This window comes from Homarus americanus, unplaced genomic scaffold (genome assembly GCF_018991925.1).
Source record: "Homarus americanus isolate GMGI-L3 unplaced genomic scaffold, GMGI_Hamer_2.0 scaffold19366, whole genome shotgun sequence".
Classification (NCBI taxonomy): domain Eukaryota; kingdom Metazoa; phylum Arthropoda; class Malacostraca; order Decapoda; family Nephropidae; genus Homarus; species Homarus americanus.
Genome location: NW_024719992.1, coordinates 76400 through 91362, shown reverse-complemented (window position 1 = coordinate 91362; position 14963 = coordinate 76400). Strand labels below are relative to the sequence as shown.

General features: G+C 47.0%; 1 protein-coding gene across 1 annotated transcript in view; it reads left to right on the top strand.

Annotated features, from left to right (window-relative positions):
- The first annotated feature begins 1216 nt into the window (after positions 1–1216).
- The window catches only part of LOC121860359 (red pigment-concentrating hormone-like), a 42575-nt gene continuing 28828 nt past the window's right edge, over positions 1217–14963 (top strand). Inside the window, exon 1 of the mRNA XM_042357458.1 lies at positions 1217–1314. Coding sequence (XP_042213392.1) covers positions 1312–1314 — 3 coding nt within the window. The 5' untranslated portion in view covers positions 1217–1311. The remainder of the gene's footprint in view (positions 1315–14963) is intronic.

The window sequence follows — 14963 nt, the reverse complement described above, 5'->3', positions numbered from 1 at the left end:
GGTACAGCTTAAATCATCGTCCTCAAAGGGTACAGCAAACATCGTCCTCAAACGGGGTACATTTAAAACATCGTCCTCAAACGGGTACAGCTTAAACCATCGTCCTCAAAGGTACAGCTTAAACCATCGTCCCAAAGTAGGTAGCTTAAACCATCGTCCTCAAAGGGGTACAGCTTAAACATCGTCCTCAAGGACAGTCATCGTCCTCAAAGGGGTACAGCAAACATCGTCCTCAAACGGTACAGAAAACATCGACCTCAAACGGGGTAAGCTTAAATCATCGTCCTCAAAGGGGGTAAGCTTAAAACATCGTCCTCAAAGGGGGTACAGCTTAAACGCATCTCGTCCTCAAAAAGCTTTAAACCACGTCCTCAAAGGGCTTAAACCATCGTCCTCAAGCAGAAGCTTAAACCATCGTCCTCAAAAAAGGTTAATCTTATTGAAGAATAATATTTCTAAGAATCTTGGTGAATCGAAGTCAGGCAAGGTGGGTGGTGTGGGTAGTGTGGGGTGGTGTGGGTGGGTGTGTGGGTGGCAGTGGGTGGTGTGGGTGGTGGTGTGGGTGTGTGGGTAGTGTGGGTGGTGTGGGTGGTGTGGGTGGTGTGGGTGGTGTGGGTGGTGTGGGTAGCGCTGTGGTGGATGGGGGTGGTGGGTAACAGCTGGAGTGGGTGGGTGCGTGGGTGGAATGGGGTGGTGGTGTGGGAATTGGGTAAAGAAGTGGGTGTGAGGGCATAAGTGTGGGCGGTACAGTGTGTGGACAGCAATAGAGGGGTGAAGGGGTGTGGGGGTGGTGAGGGCGGTGGGTGTGACGTGTGGGCAGGGGTCGTTTACGTGTGGGCGGGTGGCATAAGCAGTACCAACAGTAGAAAGGAGGGAGGGGGGGTGGTGGGGGGGTGTTTATGAGTGGGGGTTGTACAGGAGGGGGAGGATGAGAGGAGGCGAAGAAGAAGGATCGAGAAGACCAAGAGAAAGAGGAGAAGAATTGGGAAGATCGGAAGAAGAAGGAGGAATTAAAATAACAGGAGGAAAATGAGGAAGAAGAAAGAAAAAGAGAATGAAGACGAAGATGATGTGGAGGAGGAGTAACAGTAGCAGTAGGAGGAGGAGGACGGGGAACAGTAGGAGCAGTAGGAGTAGTAGGAGGAGTGGCAGGAAGGGAGGCGTGGACGCGCAGGTGGTGTCGGGTATAAGAGCGGGGTGAGGGCGGGCTGGATCACACACTCTCCAGCAGCAACAGGTGAGGCCTAGCATCCACTCAGCTCACCCACCTTCGCCACTCCTCGTCACCACACGCTCATCCTCGCCTCAGACATGGTGAGTACCCACAGAGACTCTCACTGCTGCAACAATACCACAGCTAAACCAACTCTCCCTTACCCCGAGAGCACACAACACGAACCTAACCTAACCAAGGGTAATTTGGGGTTAGGTTTGAATTGGATTGTGTGGTTTAGTGTTTCTGTTCGTGGTATTCTTTTAACAATGACTTATTTACTATCCCCTTCCTCATGATGCTACCGTTTAGCCTAAAGAGGGTATTGCTTGCGTGCTTCTATGACTGTATCAGAGGCAGCCATAACACGGTGGTGATTTTGAGTTTGGTGATTGGTCCAAGCAGACAACTGCCCCGCCCGTCTGGCCTTCTCTATAACTAAGCAACTCGATCTCTAAGCAAAGTCTTTAAATCCCACTAAACTTTCGAAGAAGTCGACACAAGTTTGGTACAAGTGTTAGTGAAATGAGGAGTGAGTTCCCGTATGTGTGTGTGTATACTGTACTGTATATGTGAGTGTATGTGAGAGTGAGTGCCTGTGTGTGTGTGTGTGTGAGAGTGACAGAGAGAGTGAGTGCCTGTGTGTGTGTTACAAGAGTGATGTCAACGCGCCCGGTCCCCCGTGCTGCTGCCGCCACCGTCGCTCCAGCAGTTCTCCCACTCAGAGCCTCACACCACACTCCCTTCCTGGTTGAATTAAAAAAGAAAAAAGTTAAACTACCAGGACGGAATGGAGTGAGGTAAGGAAGGAGGAGGAGGAAGAGTAGTGAAGAGTGAGGAGGAGGGTTCAATATCCTGTCTGTCTGTCTGTCTGTTGGTTCAGTCCATCTGTCTGTCTGTATACGTGTTCGACTGTGAGCACTCTAGCGGCGTCCATAGTAACAAGGAGACACGACCTTTAACCAGAATTTTCTCAGATAAAGACGTGACCAAAATCCAGAATGCTAGACTCTCATAAATTGTGGTCATCATCTCTCAAAAAAAAATGACCAAAAATCGATAATATAAGAGATAAAATCCAGAGACCAATTTGAGATCATGATGTAATTTATAAAAAATCCTAAATATGTTCATGGTCCTTGGTGTTAACGGTCCATGGTGTTAACGGTCCTTGATATAGTCCTTGGTGTTATCGGTCCTTGATATAGTCCTTGGTATTAACGGTCCATGGTGTTAACGGTCCTTGGTATAGTCCTTGGTGTTAACGGTCTATGGTGTTAACGGTCCTTGATATAGTTCTTGGTGTTAACGGTCCTTGATACAGTCTTTGATGTTAGCAGCCCTTGGTGCAGTCATTAGTGTTAACGGACTTGATACAGTCCTTGGTGTTAACGGTCCCTGGTACAGCCCTCGGTGTTAACGGTCTTTGGTTGTTAACGGTCCTTGATATAGTTCTTGGTGTTAACGGTCCTTGATACAGTCATTGGTGTTAGCGGCCCTTGGTGCGGTCATTAGTGTTAACGGACTTGATACAGTCCTTGGTTTTAACGGTCCCTGGTACAGCCCTCGGTGTTGACGGTCTTTGGTGTTAATGGTCCTTAATGTTAACGGTTCATGGTGTTAACGGTCCTCGGTGTTAACGATCCTTGATACAGCCCTTGGTGTTAACAGTCCCACACATTGCTGTCCCTTGTACTGTAGCCTAGCGGTCCTGTCGCAAACGCTGTTGTTTTAAGATAAGAGAGCCATAGATCGCCTCTGGTAGCGCGTGGTGAGTGACGGCTGGCCTGTCACCCGTCACTCACAGTAACGTGGTTATTGTTCCTCCTCATAGTATCAAAATCTTGGGCTGGCCAACTCCTCCCGGTCACTCACGGCGGCCAGACGAGTGACATGGACATTCCCGTGGCCTACTAAAGGTCAGGGGACACCATCAACCACCAGGTCTGAGTTACTGTAGTCACAAGCTAAAAATACCCAGACAAGAACAGTAAATCTTAAGACATTATTGACATATTTTCCTGACACTGGCAACAAAAAAACCCAGTTGATAAAATTTCACGACAATGGCAAAAAATCCCTAGTAAATTAAATAAAAACCCAGAGAATTAGCAAAAAATAAATAAATAAACAAATAAAATATCCAGCCACAAGCTAACAAGTCTGTAGTTCATTATGACAACAGCCGCCACATCCTACACCAGCGGTAGGGCTTTATCACCACTCACCTCTCACCCACCGCCCAAAATCATCCTACTCTTCACTTTTTTTCTTGTAAACTTCTTGGGCAAAGTTCGAACAGCTGTGAGTCATAAACGCCGAGAGATAATGACAATCAGTTTTCAACATTATGTGCACTGGATCAATACCTTAACCACATATTGGTGACCCCGTTAATCAAGGTCAAAGAACACAGGTCAGTTGTTTCGTCTTCATTTACATTTTATATCTCCAATATATACTAAAATAAACAAGGGGTCTGGCATATAACTAGCTATAACATGCTTACAAATACACACACACACACACACACACACACACACACACACACACACACACACACACAGAGGGACGGACAGACAGACGGACAGAAAGCATGCATTTTTAAGCCACCCTTCCCAGGAAGACGAAGAATAATAGCCTTGAAAAAACAGCTTCTAGTCTCTTAGTTAATCTCAGTGTTTGTTTGTTTGTTTTTGTCTATTTGTTTCTTTGTTACAGTTGCTGGAGTATTTAATATCTTAAATCGAATAGGAGTGACATTTTCATTAGGTTTTTCTCGAGTTTACATAGATTTTTTTTTTTAGTTTTTTTATATTCCACGAGTTTATTTTCTCTCGTCTCCATCTCTCTTGTTTCTGCGTTCTTTTCTTCCTTCCTTTCTTCTTTTCTTCTTTCCTTCTTTCCTTCCTTTCTTCCTTCCTTCTTTTCTTCCTTTCTTCTTTTCTTCCTTCCTTCTTTTCTTCCTTTCTTCCTTTTCTTCCTTCCTTCTTTCTTTTTTCTTTCCTTTCTCTCACATCTAACGGACTTCGAACTAACGAACTAGCATCACCCATACAATCCGTTATTTGGAGATTTCGCATTTACCGGACCACCTTCACCCATATAGTCCGTTATATAGAGGTTTCAATGTATTGTAGTAACTAGGTCAAGGTCTTGTTGTTGTTTTTAGTTAACTCATCTGTATATTAATGTTTGGACACACACACACACACACACACACACACACACACACACACACACACGGTGCACATAATTACAATACAGTAGTCATGGTACGCTAGCCTCGTTTGTCACATCAATTAGTTAGTACAGACGAGAGCGAGGCGGGAGTGTGTACATTATTTCCCCAGGTGACTCAACTACCACCACTATTACCTCTGACTCACCGACTACTACTACTACTACTACTACTACTACTATATTACCACTTAATGAAGACGAATAACTTGGAGCTCATTTCTTCGTAGGCATATGTGAAAAGGAAGGAATATTGGCCTCTCTCTCTCTCTCTCTCTCTCTCTCTCTCTCTCCTCTACCCTGGATTAGAGTTAACATTTATACATCAACAGTTGTAGAGCCACATTAACTTATCGTCTTTGTTTACACGTGGACATAAGTAAGAGGAAAACATTGTCTCAAGATACGTGTCCATTAATCTAAAGGCTGAACACCACTGGAACGAGCCATTAACTCGTTATCAGGGAGAACACTACAGCTCGTTAGTGTACCTGTATTATATCGTTTTTGTGTCAGCTTATTAGGTCAATTCTGTTATAACTGGTACAGGTGTTCTATTATCATGTTGCTGGTGATGAGGAAACTGTTATTTTGTTGCTGGAATAATTTGTCAACAGCTCCCGTTGTCCTAAGAGTGTGAGGAGGATGCTACTGGATATATGTTGATGTCGAGTAAAACTTTACATAACAGTTTAAGTTTTGTGTTTCTCGAGACGACGAGTGAGTTGAAATCTTAACTAAGTGATGATATCCGGCGGAGTTTTCATTAATATATTCCCTGAGATACTGTGACTAGATGAGGCGTGTTTGCTCGTCGTTTTATTTACGGGATAATCCAGTATAAGTTACTGATAATCGCCAGGCCGGGCTGATGGTAGGTTGACAAGGGGAGGTGAATAGGCTACACCCTTCACCTGTTTACTAAACGTGGTTCACATTACCCTGATGCAGGGTGGCTACAGCACACGGAACTAAGCCTAACACAAGGACATCCTCTACCATCCGTCTTTTCCCCGATTATAAAATAAGACACATTATGCAGCTGGGTCGACTCGGGGTGCCCCCCTCAGTGGCTGGATGGTGGGCTAGGGCCGGTTACCGCTGGCTCAGGAAGACAGTGTTATATCCACTAGGCCGCCGCACCCCACCTGGCTATCAATACACCTGAATGTAATCAGGGATGCAGATTAATTACCAGGGACGCACCTCAGGTTATTGGTAGCCCTGAGAGGAGAATACACGTGATGCTGTTCGTAGCTCAGGGGGATGGGTGGAGGAGGAGGGTTGTACCTGTGGATGGTGGTCATACTCCCTGAGCTAGGTAATGAATGAGCCACATTATCGAGGCACAGTGAGATGCACGTGGAGAAGCAGCGGCTGTCACTCATCTCTCACATAACAATGGTGGCGTGGGCAGCTTCATCACCACCACCACCACCACCACATTCTACCACCACCGAAAACATCAATACAAACACATCCCAATACCACCACATTCCACCACCAACAACACCAACATACCCCAACATCACCACCACACACCATCACCACCATCACCACCATCACCACCATCTTTTTGTGGTTTTATAATATGTAAGTCTTGGTTACTTTATAGATCCAATATTACCAGAGTCTCAAATGTTATTATTACCTCTCTCAGTAACGTGTGTGTGGTGTGTGACGCGACCTGTACACTGTTACCGATACTAGTTACTTAATCATGGTTACTGTCACCAATCACTGTAGTTAACTCATTAATCACCAGTCCCTGTAATTACACCTATGAACACACCAATCCCTCAAGTTCACCAATTAAGTCACCAACGAGACCCAGTTAGTCACCTTAAATACCCTTCCTTTCTAACAACCAGGAGATGTCTTATTGACTGCCTGGGCGGGAGACAATAAGGTTGTTGACGAGGGTGAGAACTATATTTGGCTGCTCTTATAGTCTTGGTAAAAACAAAAAAACAAACTTGGGTCTTTTTCACCGCCCTCCTGTTTTATCCGCCTGTGTGGGGTGACGGGGAGAAAAATAATAATATACCCCCCCTCCTCCAACCACCCCCTGCCACAGCTACCTCCCCTCACACCCCCTCCTCCAACCACCCCCTGCCACAGCCCCTCTCCCTCCCACCCCCCTCCTCCAACCACCCCCTGCCACAGCCCCCTTCCTCCACACCCTCTCCTCCAACCACCCCCTGCCACAGCCCCTTCCTCCCACCCCCTCCTCCAACTTCCACCCCTGCCCACAGCCCTCTCCCTCCCACCCCCTCCTCCAGCCACCCCTACCAGCCCCCTTCCCTCCACACCCCTCCTCCATACCCCCTACCCACAGCCCCTCCCTCCCACACCCCCTCCTCCAACCACCCCTGCCACAACCCCCTTCCCTCCCACACCCCTCCTCCAACCACCCCCTGCCACACCCCCTCTCCCTCCACCCCCTCCTCCAACCACCTCCTCCCCTCCCCTCCCTCTCTCCCTCCCCACACCCCCTCCCTCCCCACACCCCCCTCCTCCAACCACCCCTCTCCCTCCCACCCCCCCCCCTCCCCTCCCACCCCCTCCTCCAACCACCCCCACACCCCTCTCCCTCCCCACACCCCCCTCCTCCAACCACCTCCTCCAACCACCCCCCTCTCCCTCCCCACCCCCCTCCCTCCCACACCCCCTCCTCCAACCCCACCCCTCTCACAGTTACCTCCTCCCCTCCCTCCCCACCCCCCCTCCCTCCCAACCACCCCCTCTCCCTCCCCACACCCCCCCTCCCTCCCCACCCCCTCCCTCCCAACCACCTCCTCCAACCACCCCTCTCCCTCCCTAGCCCACTCCCCCCCACCCCCTCCTCCAACCACTCCTCTTCCCCCACACCACCTCCCACCCCCCTCCTCCCCCCCCCCACCCACCTCCCGTTGGTTGACTCGGGATAATAAACTAGTTCTCTTTGTTAATGCATGTTAAACTCTCTGAGCCCGAGAACAGTTTAATCTTGTTATAATCAGGAAGGTATTGTCGTGTTTGTCAGGGGTCCGTCAGTCTTATAGCTTGGGAGAGACTCTTATAATACTCTCATGATACTCTCCCCAGCCTCATTATCTCCACACTGTACATGGAGTCTTAGTTTTAGTCCATGGAGGCGCTGAGGTATAGCTTCACAGTCTGTTCTCCTATACAACTGTGATGTGATTTAACATTCAACGGTGTCTGTTAATCTCTTGGTGGTGGGCAGATCATTGACAAAAGCAGATGAGCCTCAGTGTGAAGTATATACACATGATCTAACTTCATGTATGTGTCTGGGAGGATATACTAAAACTGACTGACAGACACATACACACACAGATCGACTGAGTGGTACAGACAAAACACACGGATAAACAAACAGACAACAAGAACACCTTTTCAGGATCCCCCTGCCCCCCCACACACATACCGGCTCCTCCATAGGGTTGGCTCTTAAGCTGTTGGTAGCAAGACACTCCTGGGGTGGGATTTAGGCCTTTTTTTTTTTGCAGAATTACCCCACCCGGGCACAGGTCACTGACCCACATCGGGGCCTGGGGGGCGAAAATATAATAATAATAATAATAATAATAATAATAATAATAATAATAATAATAATAATAATAATTAATAAAAAATTAATAAAAAATAAAACAATAATCATAGTGATAATAACCATAAATGAATAAAGTAAAAAATAAAAATCAATAGTGAGAAACAATATACAGTATGTATGTTGTGTTGTCAAAGTAAGAGAAACAATTGAGACCCTGCAATTGTGTGTAAATGAGGCAGAAAGTCAGATCAGCAACCTGAGACTTGGTCACAATTTTCTGTGATGCCATATAGCAGTAGGGTCTACCATTAGACAACACATTATGCTTCCAATATCTTCCCAGGCGGTAGTACCTCCCTGTTTGGGAGCTGTCAATACCACTCACTCTTCCCCTACATCACCACCACACCCACAACTTACACACCCTCCCTCAACATCCTCCCGCTGCCACACACCCTCCCTCAACATCCTCCCCCTCCCTCAACATCCTCCCGCTGCCCCACACCCACAACTCACACACCCTCCCTCAACTTCCTCCCGCTGCCCCACACCCACAATCTTACACACCCTCCCCTCAACATCCCTCCTGCTGCTACACACCCTCCTCAACATCTCTCCCCTGCTGCCCCACACCCACAACTCCCTACACACCCTCCCTCAACATCCTCCTGCTGCCCCACACCCACAACTTACACACCCTCCCTCAACTTCCTCCTGCTGCCCCACACCCACAACTCACACACACCCTCCCTCAACATCCTCCTGCTGCCCCACACCCACAACTCACATACCTCAACATCCTCCTGCCCCACACACCCACAACTTACACACCTCCCCCTCAACATCCTCCCCACCACACCCACAACTTACACACCCTCCCTCAACATCCCTCCCGCTGCCCCACACCCACAACTTACACACCCTCCCTCAACATCCTCCCGCTGCCCCACACCCACACAACTCACACACCTCCTCCCTCAACATCTCCTCCCTGCTGCCCCACACCCACAACTTACACACCCTCTCAACATCCTCCCCTGCCCCACACCCACAACTTACACACCCTCCCCAACATCCTCCCGCTGCCCCACACCCACAACTTACACACCCTCCCTCAACTCCCGCTGCCTCACACCCACAACCTACACACCCTCCTCAACATCCCTCCCGCCACACACACCCTCCTCAGCAACATCCTCCCGCTGCCCCACACCCACAACTCCACACACCTCCCTCAACATCCTCCCGCTGCCCCACACCCACAACTTACACACCCTCCCTCAACTTCCTCCCGCTGCCCCACACCCACAACTCACACACCCTCCTCAACATCCTCCTGCTGCCCCACACCCACAACTTACACACCCTCCTCAACATCCCTCCCGCTGCCCCACACCCACAACCCTACACCTCCAGCTGCTCCCACACCCACAACTTACACACCTCCCCAACATCCTCCCGCTGCCCCACACCCACAACTTACACACCTCCTCAACATCCTCCCGCTGCCCCACACACCCACAACCACACCCTCCCTCAACATCCTCCCCCGCTGCCCCACACCCACAACTCACACACCCTCAACATCCCTCCTGCTGCCCCACACCCACAACTTACACACCCTCCTCAACATCCTCCCCAAGGCCCCACACCCACAACTTACAAGCACACCTCCTCAACATCCTCCTTCGCTGCCCCACACACCCACACCAACCCTACACACCTCCTCAAGATCTCCTGCTGCCCCACACCCACAACTCACACCCTCAACATCCTCCCCGCTGCCCCACACCCAACTTACACACCTCCCTCAACATCCTCCCGCTGCCCCACACCCAATCTCTACACACACACCCCTCCCTCAACATCCTCCCTGCCCCACACCCACAACTTACACACCCTCCCTCAACTTCCTCCCGCTGCCCCAGCACACCTACCACACACCCTCCCCAACATCCCTCCCACTGCCCTTGCACACCCACAACTCACACACCCTCCCTCAACATCCTCCCGCTGCCCCACATCCACAACTTACACACCTCTCAACTTCCTCCCGCTGCCCCACACACACCCACAACAACTCACACACCTCAACATCCCCGCTGCCCCACACCCACAACTTACACACCCTCCCCTAACATCCTCCCGCTGCCCCACACCCACAACTTACACACCCCTCCCTCAACTTCCTCCTGCTGCCCCACACCCACAACTCACACACCCTCCTCAACATCCTCCCGCTGCCCAGCACACCCACAACTCACACACCCTCCCTCAACATCCTCCCGCTGCCCCACACACCCACACCCCACACACCTCCCTCACATCCCCATGTCTCCCCACACCCACAATCTCTCGCCACCTCCCCAACATCTCCTCCCGCTGCCCCCACACACCCACAACTCACACACCTCTCCCCTCAACATCTCCCGCTGCCCCAACATCCCTCCCCGAGAGAAAAGAGAATTATTTTTTATGTCAATACAAAGTAAGTATTCAGGTGAAAATATTGAAAGTATTTTAAAAGGAAGATAGTTCACTTTTATTCAAGATTATGTGATATTTTTGTTCGTATGTATTTTGTGAACACTGACATGTCCTCCTTGCTATTAGAGCCAATAGCAGATGGTGAGGTGTGTACCCAACCAGGATCCCTTCAACACGACCTATTACTCCGGTTTAACTTCATTATGTCCCAGGAATTAACATTTTAACCTAACCTAACCTAACCTAACCTGCGGGAAATAAAAGTAAATAAAGATATAATTTCCGAGGTCTGAGTACACACGGGAGATACAGCGGCCGCTTGTTAGTGACACACATACACACACACACACACACACACACACACACACACACACACACACACACACACACACACACACACACACACACACACACACACACACACCTTGTTCACTGACGCTGTGTAATGACAAGCAAACACACCTGTATGTCTGTTAAGTTAATGTTCTCCTGCCTGTTGTCTGTTAATATTCTATGGTCTGTTGTCTGTCAGGTAATACTCCCAGACCAGTTATTTCAACACTGCGTGGACTGTGTATGTTACAGATACACGTGTAAGGGCTCAGCAAGTCAGCCTCCCACCCTCTGTCTCCTCTCCACTACCCACTCTTAACAGCTAGATGTTATTACCACACCTACCACTACCAACATTAAGCTGCAACACACCTGAGACAACAAACACACACACACACACACACACACATGTGACCTGAACGGTGAATACTCGCAAAAAACGTCAGAAGTAAAGGTAACGCCACACAGAGTACAGCCATATCAATAATAATAATAATAATAATAATAATAATAATAATAATAATAATAATAATAATAATAATAATAATAATAATAATAACATCACAAACACCTGTAACAATAAGTCACAAACATCACTAATAATAAGAGTTACCAACACGAGTAATTAACAGGTTAATGTCTCATTTCTTGCCTCAGGTCACATACTGTACACAATTTCACACCAGGTGAGACCATAACCGCAGCACACCTGTACCATATCCCTACCTACTACTGCCATATCCCTACCATACTACCACCACCACTACTACTACCATATCTCTACCACACCACCACCACCATTACCAACCCACCATTACCACCACAACACAACTAACACACCATTACCACTACCACCACAACTACCACACCACACCACACCACAACCTCCACACCAACACCTCTACCGCACCACCACCACACTACACCACATCACCACCAGACAGATTTACCCCAGGTTAAATGTAATTATTAATTTAGAATATTTTATTCGCACTCCGTCCCCCCCACCCCTCCACCCCATGAAGCTCGAGGCATAACTAGAACGCTCGCGTCTCATAGTTAACAAAGCATTAATTTGTATGTACTGGGTGTAGTGGTCGTGTGGATACAGTTCTCGCCTCCTGTACTAGAGGGTGATTGGTTCCCACCCAGGGCATCGTTATGGTAATTTGACAGCTGGGGGAAGTAAAGGTACAGTTAAGTACAGTAATGGCTGCCATAATGGTTCCTTATGTACTGACTACAAAAAATAAAGGAAGGGGGGACTCTCTCTCTCTCTCTCTCTCTCTCTCTCTCTCTCTCTCTCTCTCTCTCTCTCTCTCTCTCTCTCTCTCTCTCTCTCTCTCTCTCTCTCTCTCTATCTCTCTCTCTCTATCTCCTTATCTCACCAGTCATTTTCTCCACGTTCAAATCTCTCTCCACCACCACAACACCTCCACCACAACACCGCCACAACAACACCGCCACAACACCGTCACCACAACACCTCCCCCACAACACCGCCACAACACCCGCTACGCCCGTCTTCCTACAGGTGCCCGTTATAACACTCCTCCACCATGAGACGCTGGAACTATTAACTGTTAATATTTACCCCAAGTGACGCTGTTCCCCGATGTCGATCTGTAAACAAAAACAAACAATTTAACAAAAATATATAACAATAATAATGTAACAAATAATATATATAGTAAGAAACAGTAATAATAATAATAATAATAATGATAATAATAATAATAATAATAATAATAATAATAATAATAATAATAATAATAATAATGATAATAATAATAATAATAATAATAATAATAATAATAATAATAATAATAATAATAATAATGATAATAATAATAATAATAATAATAATAATAATAATAATAATAATAATAACTACTACCACTACTACTCCTTTTGTTTTGTTTTTTAACGTGGCCTCCAGCCTCCCCCAATAGCCACACCTTCGCCACCATTTTATTACCTTAATATTAAATATCCTAATACATAAGTAGCTATCCTAGCTGTGTTGAGTTAGTTGAGCCGCTGATCTATGCGGCATTCAGTGACTGTTGCCTCACAGTCAATATCTGCAACTGTTGTCGGCTTTGGGGTCGATGCTTTCGTTCCCCTGAGGCAGAGCAAAGCCGACCGAAGGACAGAGAAGGACAGTCGACATCTCATCCAGGCTGTGACATAACTTCTGGGCTGCTGCTTCTGTTCGGATATCACCTCCGCGAGTCTGGCGTAGAAGCATCTTGCACTTGGTCCCATCCCACCAGAGGTTGTAAACACTAGAGGAGTGAAGCTGCCTTGATCAACATTCTGAATTCTCTCCCCTATGCCCTTATCTTGTCGTTCTCGTTCCTCCTGTGTGCAGCATCGAGAGCTAAGTTACGGTGACATGCGGCCATGGGATCAAAATTCCTTTTGTTAAAAAAGGCTCGCTGTCCCCGCGTCCAGATTCCTCGACCACTGACGTCCACATGGGCTTCGTTGGATGTGTTTGAAGTCCTGTGAGGAAGGTTCTCACCGTCCAAGAAGGAGGGGCGGTTCCACCATGACGTCGTGGCATATTTCCCTCAGTAGATTTGCTGTTAGATCCCTTACTTCGTCATGCCTCATGCATACGAAACCCCCTTCCTTGCACATCATGGCGTGATCGCCATCATAGGAATAGCCACACACGCATTGGGAGGGCAAACCTTCTACTGGCCGACCGTACCTTAGAGCAATGGCATCTGCGAATTCTTGTTTATAAAGGATAAATACTACTACTTCTACTACTACTTCTACTACTACTACTACTACTACTAATAATAATAATAATAATAACAATAATAATAATAAAATAACAACAACAGCACAGTACACAAAAACAACATAAGTAACATCAATAAATACCTGAATACAAAATATATAAGCAGATTACAGAGAACCACCTGCTGTACCCCTCTTATAAAAGTGAGGAAATTTATCCCCCAAAACATCCCCCTACATAAAATTACATCCTCTTTGTCTTAATCCAGGAAAGTATGTTGTATTTGAGGTGTCTGTCTGTCTGTCTGTCTGTCTGTCTGTCTGTGTAACTCTCTTATTCGCATCCTGTCTCTCGATCTCGTTTCACTAATTCTGTTTTTATTTCTCTCTGTCTCTTTCTGGTTACTTTTCTCCTCTCTCTCCCTTTGCCTGTCTGTCTCTGTCTCTCTCACACACTCGTTCTCACTACACCTACACTCTCCCTCACCTCTCACTACACCTACACACTCCCTCCCTCACCTCTCACTACACCTACACTCTCCCTCACCCCTCACTACACCTACACACTTCCTCCCTCACCCCTCACTACACCTACACACTCCCTCCCTCACCTCTCACTACACCTAGTCTCTGCATGCGTTATTCTACACTTAAAACACATGAATGTATTTCTAATTTACATACATTAAAAAAAATCATAAAATATTTCTTTTTCATGTTTATCTCACAAAAACTCATACGAAGGCGTTTTAAATTAAATCCAATCTCAATAGGGCCTAACCTAACCTAATTTAACCTAACCTAATTTAACCTAACCTAACATGGCCTAACCTTATCTACCCCAACCTAACCTAACCTAACCTTATCTAACCTAACCTAACCTTATCTACCCTAACCTAACTTAACCTAACCTTATCTCCAGCTTATACACGACTGCTCCTCAAGTTTCAGAATCGCCCTTTATCTCACCAGGTCGTTACTACATCAGTAACGACCTGGTTGACCGCATACAATTGTATACCTCAGCTCCATCATTATGTTGCCAGAGGAAATTCTATATATTTTTACATCATCAATTTAGAGGAAAAAAAGGAAAAACAAAGAAGAGTAAAATTGATCTGATTTTCTGTAGTCCTTTATATGTTATGGAAAATCCCCTAAAAAAAATATATATATCTAAATACAGTAAAACCTTTATTAAACGAACTATATGGAGAGGAAAGTACATTATATCGAGGGTCCGTTATATGTTAAACGTCCATCTGATGAACTATAGAGATGAATGTCCGTTATATCGAGGGTCCGTTAGCTGTGAATACCCCCCAACTAATGGATTAAGTGGAGAGTGAAGACCGTATATAGTTTTTGCTCAATATA